This window comes from Typopeltis vanoorti, chromosome 7 (assembly GCF_054136105.1).
Source record: "Typopeltis vanoorti isolate ZY-2024b chromosome 7, IOZ_Tvanoo_1.0, whole genome shotgun sequence".
NCBI lineage: Eukaryota > Metazoa > Arthropoda > Arachnida > Uropygi > Thelyphonidae > Typopeltis > Typopeltis vanoorti.
Window position 1 is genome coordinate 10,518,556 of NC_143555.1, and position 12,267 is coordinate 10,530,822.

General features: G+C 35.9%; 1 protein-coding gene across 2 annotated transcripts in view; it reads left to right on the forward strand.

Moving 5' to 3' along the window:
- The first annotated feature begins 3,808 nt into the window (after positions 1 to 3,808).
- Positions 3,809 to 12,267, forward strand: part of LOC150104483 (zinc finger CCHC domain-containing protein 8 homolog) — a 341,337-nt gene continuing 332,878 nt past the window's right edge. For both annotated transcript variants that reach the window (XM_090395663.1, XM_090395664.1), the window contains exon 1: positions 3,809 to 4,124. In XM_090395663.1, the coding sequence (XP_090251789.1) occupies positions 3,956 to 4,124 (169 nt within the window). In that variant the 5' untranslated portion in view covers positions 3,809 to 3,955. The remainder of the gene's footprint in view (positions 4,125 to 12,267) is intronic.

Consider the following 12,267-nt stretch of genomic DNA (forward strand, 5'->3'; position numbering starts at 1 on the left):
TGCAGCGTTTATTAGATCTGTGAAATCTTCCAGGAGTGTTGCCGTTCCTTTATTTTTTTGAAAGCCATATTGTGTTTGGGGTATGATTTGAAATTTTTCAATGTATGTGGAGAGTTTCTGATGCACGATGCGCTCCATGATTTGGTTGATTACAGACAGCGTAGCGACGGGTCTGTAATTACTTATAATGTTTCTTTTTCCCTGTTTGTGTATGGGTGTGATTAATGCAGTCTTCAGTGTTTCAGGTATGTGTCTCGTTTCGAAGATTTTATTTAACAGTTTTTGAATAACTGGAAGTAGGTTGGTTGAGTGTTTCTTGATGTCTTTTGGTCTGATTCCGTCTATCCCCGGTCCTTTGTTAGGGTTAATTTGTTGAATTGCCAGTGATAGTTCTTCTTTTGTTACTGTGGGGAACCACATCGACTGGGTTGCTCGTGGACCTAGTGGAGAATGTTCGTTTTTGTGAGGAAAGGTTGTTTTTTGTAGCGTTTGGACAGAGTTCACGAAGTGATGATTAAATTTGTTTGCCAATTGTTTGAGGGATTTGGGGTCGCAGGCAAAGCTGTGTTTTATTGTTTCTGAGGCAGTGGTTCTGTGTATATTGTCCAGCATTTCATTAATCAGGTGCCAGGTTTCCTTTATGTCATTCTGAACTGTTGTTAATTTGTTGCGGTAATAGTTTCTTTTTGCCGTTCTTATCTGTGTTGTTAGGAGATTCCGTTTTCTTTTGTATTCAGCTTTTAAAGCGATATTGTTCGGCGACTTCTTAAGTTGTTTCCATAGGGCATCTTTTCTTTGTATGTCTGTTAGTATGTTGTCTGTTATCCATGGATTTTGTTTCGTTTGGGGACGTATTTTTATTTTTGTTAATGCTTTGTTATATATTTTGTTAAATGCAAGTTTAAGATTATTATATATAGCTTCAGTAGAGTCTAAAGATGCTATCTGCATCCAGTCTGTTTTTCTGATTTCATCGTTTACTATTGTTTCGTTTAGAATGCTATAATACTGTTTTGTAGTCTCAGTGATTTTTATGGGTTCTGGTTCAGTGAATAACTGTAATGCTGTGAAATAATGGTCTGCCAGTTTGCATGTTATGACGGCTGCTGTGTGGCTGCCCCTTATATTTATATGATCGATGCAGGATGAGGTTGTTGTGTTTCCGACTATCTCTTCTCGTGTATACGACTGTATGGATGGGGTTATGTTATATGCCGATAATAGGTCTAGGTATTGTTCTGTGTTGTTATTTATGTTCCTAATGTTTATATTAATGTCTCCTATTATCATCAAGTATTCTGAGGTGCCTACTTCGGTGGTTGAAAGCCATTTGTTTAGTTCTTCTAGGAATTTTGTGGTGCTTAAGTTGGGTGGTCTGTATATTGCGTTTAATATCAGGGAGTTTTCTTGTTTGGTGTTTTTAATTTCGATGCATATGTTTTTTGCGTATTCTAATTTATGGTTTGTTTCTGTTACTTCTAGTTTATGTTTGGTAAATATTATTATACCACCGCCTCGTTTTGTTTGTCTGCAGTGTTTGTGTTGTTGGAAGTGTGACATTTGGTAGGTGGATGCCTCTTCGTTTCTCGTGGATACCTGAGTCAGTATTAAAATTTCTATGTCGTCTATATCTTCCTTCAGATAAGCTTGCAGAGTCAGCCAGTATTTTTGAATGCTTCTGATGTTGATGTGGAGAATAGATAGTCCTTTTTTGGGGATTGTCAGATGTTTCCATTCTGTTATTGATTTAAGAATGTGGCAGTTATCATATTCCGTGGTGATTACGTCTGCTTGATGGTCTGCATTCATTTTGGGTGGTGTGCTGTTCCTTCTTTACGAGTTGTCCATATTTCGTTCAATGTGGCTGCCTGTTGAGGTCGTCTACTGATTTTATTTAGATTGGTTTTGCGTCTTGTGTCTTTCTTAGGAATATTTTGCTGTCTCTTATCCATATAAACTGGTAATTGTTTTCTGTTTTTACCTTCTTTGCTTGGTAGAATATTTTCTGGTAATATGGCGTTAGGTATTCGAACAAGTATATTGGGGTATTGTCGTGGTCTCCTTTCAGATCCTTGACTACTGGTTTTTTAATCCTGCTAGCTTTTATGAGTGTAGTTTTTGTTGGGCTGTTGGTGAGTCGCACTACGACGGGAGAAGGAAGGGTATTATTTTCTCTTTTCCTTTTTTGTGGTAACCGATGCACTGACTGGATATCTCTTGATTCAATGGGAGAGCCAATTTTTTGTCTTAGTTGTATTACGGTGTCGCTTAGATGTTCCGTAGCTGTTTCTGGGAGACCATTTATGAGGAGGTCATTTTTGTGCTGCTGTTGGTTTGAGAGTTCGTACTGTTGCTTTGAAGAGTTTAGTTCCGTTGTCTCTTTTATTAAATTATGCTGTCTTTCCGTTAGCTCTTTAACGCAGTTTTTAATTTCTCTTACGGTCTGTAATACACCTTCTACCGAGTTATTATTAAGTTTAATAAATTCCTCATATTGGTTGAATTTTTCTGTAATTTGTGCGGTATGTTTTTTAAATAGTTCTCCAACAAAATCGATTAAACAGTCTTTTAGGTTTTGTAATCTATTTTCAAGTTGCATTTAAAGATGGCTCACCTGGGTTTCCGTTGTTGTTTTCTTTGTTTTTAATTCCCTCTGTTGTTGATAGCTGTTTACTGCCTGCCAGTGTTTTCTGCACGTGCTGTTTTCCGCCTGCGGTCGAAGGCGGCATTCCTTTGTTGTCTCTGCAATTGGGGACACTTCCACTCGTCACGATTTTTGTTTGATTTTCTCTGCCAAGTAGACTCAGACAATAATAATAATAATAATAATAATAATAATAATAATAATAATAATAATAATAATAATAATAATAATAATAATAATAATAATAATAATATATCCTTGCTCTTGTACTTTATCCCATCTATTTGGGGTCGGCCTTGCGAGTCCTCTTTTTTCATTCTTTCTTATCTTGTGCCACATTGCTTCAGTTGCTCCACACTCTTTCATGTCTCTTTTCACCACTTCTCACCATGTCTTTCTCGGTCTACCTCTTCCCATCCACATTCAGATTCATAGTTCTATTTACACTTTTAGCCTGAGCTCCGTTCAACATTTTCAAAACCATCTCAACTTGTTTTCCCCATTTCTTTTCCAATTATTGGTAGCACTCCTAGACTGCCTCTGATAAATTCATTCCAAATTTTATCCTTTCTTGTTATTCCGCACGCACGCACGCACGCACGCACGCACACACACACACACACACACACACACACACACACACACACACACACACACACACACACACACACACACACACACACACACACACACACACACACACACACACACACACACACACACACAGTACCCTTGCAATAGACATAAACTTTACTCTTCAATATAGCAAGGATAAGAATAACAACAACAACAATACTATTACAACTACTACTACCACCACCATTACTAGTACTACTACTACTGAATAATAATAAATTATAGTTAATGCTTAGCCCTGGAGTTTGTTTTTCCTTCTGAATGTCATAATATATATGGTTGTGTCTTCATAGGATTTTGTACTAATATTATTATAAATTCTAGCAGACTTATCAATCTTCAGGTCCTTCACGCTGCTTGCATGAAATAACATCATAACATGTTATTTTTATCCAACTAAAGTTCATACCTGAAATACAAAAATTAATAAATAAATAAAAAAGCTTATGGTATCTGAATTTTGTTTCATTTTTTAGGAGGCGTTGATTGCGTTTCTCGATTGTCGTTACTATGTAACGCATTTAAGGTGTGTGGTTTGTTGTTCTTTAGTATTCTTTATGTTTTGTTATTATTATTAATGCATACTTTTAATTGGAAAATATTCCAATTTTCATCTTGAGGATTTGATTGGCTGAATAAATATTGCCAGAATGTGCTAGTGAGTTATAGAAGAAAATGTCAAGCAACAGTGACTCCGAAGTAATTGACGATGAGTTAATTATCCTGGATTCTGTTGATGATACCGAACCAAATCTTTCAATAAATGTATCACCCGAAAATAAAATCGAGCAATGTTCTAGTTGTCTTAATCATTTGGAGCAACTGAGAAGATTAAAGAAAGATAATATCCTTTTTTTGTGAATATAATAAGAATAATCAGAAAGCAATGTTCACCCGGTTTATATTTTGGTTTTTATGTTGATAGTTTGCTATACATTGTTAAGTGTTTGAGGAAGGTATATTTTCCGATTTTGATAAGTATACCAAACAGTCATTTGTTTCTGTACCTTATTATTGTTTACATAATAACGTTTTGAAAAGGAATTTATACAAGCCCTTGTTATGAAACACCAATTTCTTTGAAAAACGATTTAATAGTGTATATTAAGAACAAAGATCTTTTAAAAAACTCTTCTACTAGCATTTGCTTCATGTAGTTGATATATCCAATACATGGAATTAAATTCCAATATTGCCTTACTCCTTGCTATTAAATAATCTTTAACAAGAGATTCCTACACTGTAAGGCAATCAGAAGTTTGGAATAAATTTAACACATTTTAAACTTTTTATATTAATTAAAATCCTAATTTTAATTAGAAGATTGCAGTTCTAAATAATTTTTGTAATTATGAAATGAAGATGAAACAAATTATTATTATTATTATTACATGAGCATCTCTAAGTAGTCCATATACTAACTGAGGGATGCTCATTTCACTGAGCACTAACCTTATTTATGCAGTACCTGTTATACTTCTCCCTGAACTCATTCATTGAAAGAGTACTCACAAGTGATACTGACAACCAATTACACTCATTCACCTCTCTTCTAACAATCTGATTTTCATTCCCTTGCTAATTACACATAATCAATTTCTAGAGGATGATCCCTAGTTTTCCTCCTGCAAGTCATGTACTGAACAATTACCTCTTGTGAAATGTCTGTATTTATCTTTATTTTTCCTGCTATCAACCATTGTAACCCACAAATCTCTTATCATAAGGATCATTCTGTAGACCTCCTATCATCTTTGTCACTTGCCTCTAGTCATGCCTGCTTCTTCATTCACAAAAAATAAAGGTGACTAGATCTGCAGACGGTAGTCTAGATGGGATCAAACTCTTATCTCTGCTTAGCAGGGTCTTCTTCGGTAACCAGATAATCCTATGAGCTATTTTAGTCACTTTTGCAAAACATCTGCTTAACTTTAACATACAGTCTGCCAGCACTCCCAAGATCCCTAGCCCATTAAGTTCCTGCCACCAAGTTCTATCGATGTCATACACAGCAAGTAATCTTTTTATCTAAAATATTTTCATCAACACACTTAATAATCTTTACCATCTGATCATTTCTTATATTGTTAATGTACGAAATGAATTACACTATCTCATATACGAAACCGTCCGCACGGCTAGCCAAGTGGCTTTGTGCTTCGCAACCATATGCCTGGGGAAAGAGTGTCCTGGGTTCGATTTCTGTTGCCGACGTTAGGAGCTTAAGGATCTTCCTCAGCCATAGCTAAGTTAGCCAGTCTTGGGCGTGGACAGCAGGGTTCACCCCCCCTCCCCCAGTTTATCTGGAGTTTTTTATCCCGCAAGCAGGCAAACCGGCCACATGAACACACAGATCTACAGCCATAAATATTTAGTCCCCCATGAGGGGGCTCAACTATCCCCAATAGGGACAGGGGGAGGAGGAAACTCCATATGAATAAATAAATAAATATAAGAAACCCTGCAGCACACCACTATTTATATGCCTTCTCCTGGAGTGTACTCCTCCATAAACTATTTTCTTTGTCTATAATCGGTTATCCCTCTTATCCACTAGCTTCACATCTATATCCATTTGCTTCAATTTATATAAGAGAATTCCATGTATTCTTTGCAAAGTCTAGCAGTCAGTGTATAGCCATTCTCTTTATCTAACTTATCTGTCACTTTTATTATTAGTATTATTATTAACATCTGACCTCCATGGAGTGTGTGCCTCATTGTAGGAGGCACACACTATTCCACACATTGCTCATCCAGCCATGCCCTAAATTGATTCAATATGTCTACATTCACAATACACTCAGGCAATGCATTTCACTCATCAGCCACTCTCCATGCAAAGAACCTGCTCCTCCTGTGCCCACACCCTTGTACAGTTTCCATTGATGGCCTCTTGTTTTACCCCTTTCTTCCATTCTATGAAAAATCTCTCTCATGTCAACCTTATAACAACCCCTGACTAGATTATATATTATTATTCTTATTATCCTAAGATCCCAATGGAGTCAAAGGCTCATCTAGGAGTTTCCTTTTCATACACACAGCTCATCATATGCCTTAAACACATTCAAATTCTTTGGAGACACCACACTCTCAGGCAAGTCATTCCAATCATTCACAACTCTGCATGCAAAAAACCGGCTTCTCACTCCCTTGTTTATGCCCTTATACAGCTTCCAGGGATGACCTCTTGTTCCCCCCAATCTTCCACTTTTTTATGAAAAACCCTCTTCCGCATTGATCCTATAACAACCCCTTACCAACTTGTACTTCTCTATCATATCACTCCCTCTTCCTTCTATCCACTTCTCTTCTCTCCCGTTGTCATAAATGGACCGTTGGATCATTCATGAATGGTAGGTGATATTCTTTGTTAGCCTCCTCCAATCATCTCAATCTCTTGTTCTTGATGTCAGTTGAGAAAGGGAGGAATTTGTCCATTTTTTGATGTTATCAGGCCATTTTAATCGAGGTCGGCCCCTAACCCTTGGTCCCAGAATGATTTCTGTGGAGTCCGGAACGATTCCGGACATGTGGAAAGGGCTAATGGAATTAGCCGTCTCCACATGTCCAAACCATTTCATCTGTCTTCTTCTGATGATTGTCAGAATATTTTCCTATTTTCTCCCATCTATTGAATCAACCAGTTTTCAGACATTTTCATTGGTTTCGTGAGCGGTATAGGGAATTCTCAATAGTCTTCTCTAAGTTTTCATTTCAAAAGACAAGAGTCTCCTCTCATCTTCCCTCGAAGTCCAGGCCTCACAACATACAAGAGGATAGAATTCATCAAGGTATCAATTAGTCTTAGTCTAGTTGTGATTGCTATTCTGTCATCTCCCCACAATGGTTTTAACTTCTGTAGGGCCATGGTTGCCTTAGCAATTCGGTATTTAATGTTGGTTTATGAACGACATCTTGACTCAACGTGCTTCCTAGATAAGTGAACTTGTTTACATTCTCAATTTGTTTATTGCCAATTTGTATCTTTAAGAATTTAATGTCTGATTTTGAGTTATCATTGTTTTTGTGTTTTGTAGGTTTATGTATAATTCATATTTTTTTAATTTTCCGAAAATGTGGCTGGTTATCTCTTGTAATTCTTCTTCACTTTCTGCGAGAAGATCGATATCGTCTGCAAAACGTAAGTTATTTATTCTTAGTCTGCCAACTACTATTCCAGTGTCATATTCATGAAGAGCTTCATCTATGACATATTCCAGAAAACAATTAAAAAGAAGAGGGGACAAGATGCATCCCTGTCTTACCCCCATTCTGCCCGGAATGGTTTCCCTGCTGTAATTTTTGATTTCAATTCTCATATCAGATGAAGAATAAAGAGATTTAATAATCCTAATGATTTTGTTGTCAATACTATAATGTTCTAAAATTTTCCATGATGCCTCATGTCATATTGAGTCAAAAGCTTTTTGAAGGTCTAAAAAAGTTGTGACAGATTATTTTGTTATGTTCTATGTATTTTAAGCCTAGTATGTGTATTGTAAAAATATGGTCGATTGTACTTCTGGACTTCCAGAAACCTGCTTGTTCATCTCATAGTCTGCTTTCTATTTTCTTTTCGATTCTTGACAATAGTATTTTTAACAGGATTTTGCTTGGATGACTAATAAGGCTAATTGTTCCATAGTTGCTACATTTATTGCTGTTTCCCTTTTTAGTAATAGGTACAAGGACAGAAGTCCACCAATCAGAAGGCCAAGTCTCTGTGTTCCATATGTCCTGAAATAAATTTAGCAAGGTGTCTATGATGATGTCATCTCCTTCGTGTATCAGTTCCATTGTAACACCATCAATTCCCGGTGATTTTCCTCTTTTTGAGGAGCTAACTGCTGCAATGACTTCTTCTTTTAATATCAGGTAATCTCCTTCCTGCGAACCTCCTGGCAAAATTCCCGTCCAAAATATTGTCAATCAGTTGAGTTGAGGGTCCTTTTGAAAAAGCTTGGTTGCGTAACATTTTCATCTATCAACTATTTTCTGGTTATCCGTGATAGGAGTTCCATCTTCATCTTCTATGCTCCAATTAATTGCAGTAAAAGGTTTGGTTAACTTACTGATAATTTGAAAAGCACTTTTCCGTGAGTTTCTAGCATGTTTGATTTCTTTTTTAATAATCTTAGTAATATTTTTATACTGTTCTCTATTATCACCGCTATTAATATGAGATTTCAAATATCTTCTTTCGTCACATAGGTCCAAAATATTTTTGGTTATCTATGGTTTATTTATTTTCCTTTTGTATCCGAGGATTTCTTCAGCTGTCTCAGTTATCTTTTGTGAGAAGTATTTGGTTTTTGATTCGATATTATTATATTTCTTGAGGCTTGTGTCAAAAATTTGTTTTAATTTGTATTTATATAGTATATTTATTTGGGGATCTTTTAATTTTTCTATATTATAATATTTTTTACGAGTTGATTTTGTAGGTAATATTTCTCTCATTTTCATATTCGTAGTTGTGATGACCATGTTGTGTTTTGCTGCCAATGTTGGCTCCAGGTCAATGTCAGTGTCAGCTTCTACCCACTAGACTCTGTAAATTGCATCTATTCAACCTTTTCTCATATTCAACATTCTAGATATTAGAAACTACCTCAGTCAATAGCCTCTGGACCCTTTCCAACATCTCTTCATCCTTTTGACCAAATTCTGGAAATGATGCAATGGAACAAGAAGCTCCTTACTTCTACAAGTTAGTGTCCTCTGCATCATTTCCAGAATTTGTTGTGTTGTCCATACAATTTATACAATGTGTTCTCTAAATTTTAGATCCTTATCTACCATCATCCAAAGATCTCTTATTTCCTCCATCTCCAACAATATATCCCCACCAAGCATAAACTGTACATCCCATCTTTGTTCCTCAACTTTTAAAACCTTACATTTTGTAACATTGAACATGCATCTCCACTCCCATGCCCATTCATTCAATCTATTCATGTCTTGTAAGGCCAGAACATCTGCTCTACTCCTCGTAGTTCATCCCAACTTTGCATCATCTGCAAACAACTGAATATTCCCATCCAAATCTTCCCCGTATCATTAACATACTGGTTAAACAGCAGTGGTCCTGAAACAGACCCTGATACACACCACTAGTGACTTTCCTGGGATATTACTCTCCCCATACACAACTTGCTGAAACCTATCAGATAGCCATCTCCAATCTCCATGCACTAGGCTAATATCCAACCCCATCCACTCTAGGTTGACTATCAACTTATCATGTGGTAATCTATCAAAAGCCTTTGCATAATTTAAATATACTACTGTGTATCTCTCTCCTCTATCCAAGGAAGCAGTCATCTTATTGTAATAAGTTAACAGATTATTAAAACATGATCTCCCTTCAGCAAATCCATTCTCTCCATTAAAGATAATACTGCTGTTGTCAACCAATTCCTGATACTGGTTCTCACCAGCCTCTCCAACACTTTAACCACAACAACTGACACAGAGATAGGCCTATAATGTGATGCTTGAGTTCTGTCGCCTCCCTTATGAAGCAGCACATTCTTACATTCCTTCCTCTCCTTTGGAACTTGACCCACTGCACGACTCATATTAAACAAATTTATCATGTCAGATGCCAACTGCCCGTCACATTCCTTCATAATACCCGGTGATATATTACCAAGTTCCACAACCTTATTAACATCAAGTTGTCTCAATTCCCCATATACCTCTGGCTCACTTACAGTCAGTCTCTCCTTCTCATCAACTGCTCCCAAACTCTCCATGATGTCACATTCACAAGAATGAAAGACCTTTATGAAGTGCTCATTAAATATCTCAACTACATTCTGTAGCATCTTATATCATTTTCTCCAATCAATGTCATCCTTCCATTTTCTTTTTTTTTTGCTGGCTACATATCAAAAGAACTTTCTAGATTTTTTTTTTTTTTTTGCTTCATTAGTTGCTGCTTATATTAGTTCTGCTCATACTTCACTTTTGCTATCCTTACCAACAGAGTCGCCCTCCTTGCATATTCTTTGTTATACCCATGAAATTGATTATTACCACACCTTTTATGTTGTCTCCATAATGCAGTTTTCTTCTGTATTGCATATTTAATCTCTTCATTCATCCATTTCACATCCTCCTTATTTCACCTTCTGACCCTTGGAATACATTTAGACTTAGCTTCTACTAGATGATTGTTACCCAAGCAGCACCACCCAACTTCTCATTCCATGCTACAGCTGTAAGCTGTCTCCTGAGCTTCTCATAATCATTAGTCTTTAAGTTTCACATATACCCTTTCCTTACAGAGGTCTTCACACTGCTGCTGGCAACCACCTAGTTAATGAATTCATGATCATTCTCATCAACTGGAGGCTGATTTGACACCTCATTTATATCAGCATCCTTGAGAAACTCATTTTCTTTACTTTCAGTTTCTATCTCATCATCATAGTCTATATTGCCATAATTAAAATCGCCCATAATGATCACCCTTTTCTTATTTGCTTGGCTAATTTGATTATACATTTCATGGTCACTAGAATCCACATTACCAGGTCTGTAACAACATCCAACTAAGTATTTATTTACAACTCCTAAGATTTCCTGCTGCTAATTTCCATGAGTATCATGCACAGCAGATAATCTTAATTCAGATCAGAAGGTAAACTTAATCTTTACCTTCTAATCATTTCTTATATTGTTGATGTACAAAATTGAATTGTGCTAATAACTTATGTAAGGAACCCTGCAGCACAGATTTATTGTAAAAAAAAAAGTGAGTAAATTACTGAGGCATGAACTACCCTTCACAAAAACAGGCTGTCCTCATATTCACTTTTTTTTAAAATTTTGTCCTTAAACCATCTTCTCCAATATCATTACCACCACTCCTGAGATGTTGATTGATTAATAATTTTGCATCTGTCTTGGAGTTTCTTTATTGAAAGGAACTATTTTTTCCTCTTTTCATCTCCTTGGGACACCACAATGGCCAAGACTTTAAGCCACATTCTTGTAATATTGAAGTTGATATTTCATCCATTCATTCCACCATGTGACATTTCCTTGTTCTTTGTTTTGATAGTAAGTTTCCTATAACAAATACTCATAATTTATTTATTTAGCTTATTTGCCAGTGCATATCATGCTTTTCTTCTCCTGGCCTATAGCAGTGACTGACCAACTATATAATTTGAATACGAATATTTCTGTGGTTTAGCAGTTCTTATAATTTTTGGTATTGTTGAGATCACATTTCTAAACATATAACAGGTTTATTAAAATAAACAATTTAACCCAACAAGTTTCTTAAGTTATTGAAGGTGACCAGTTTCACAGATATATATGGTTTTTTTCTCTTGCAAAACAAGCAAACTAGCTGGTCTGGCTATAATGACAATGATTGGCTTACATCATCATCAAGGATACCAAAAACTTATATAAAATAAGACTAAAAAAAATTAATTACACATTGCTGATGTTATCAGAACTTCAGAACTAGCATATACACAAAGTCATAGAAAAAAAAAACATATTAATTATTATGTACATGTTGGAACAATGCAGTTGTTGCTATGAGGTTCTGTTGTATGATGTGTCATATCTTGGATCTGCAGCTGTTAAATTTTTAATGAAAGCAGACCAAACTTGGTGTTGAATTAAGTTTTGGCATTTCTGTTTCTTGACAAACTACATGGTTGCCTGTGTTTGTGTATGGAAGACTAATCTTGATTTATACTGTCTTTTTTCAATAATTTGTGTGTGTTCAAACATGGGGAGTTCTTCCTAGTCCTTCCCATCTGATCCATATAAGAGAATCATAGTGGAGACCCACACTAAAATTTATACTCACAAAATCTGTTGTACCTCTCTTTAAACTCATTCACTGTATAAAGAGGGATAATAATTTCCCTGTGTTTACTTGTGTCTTTTTTTTTTTTTGACATCCAAGTAATCCTTTGAGCTATTTTACTGACTTGCAATATGTCCTCTGA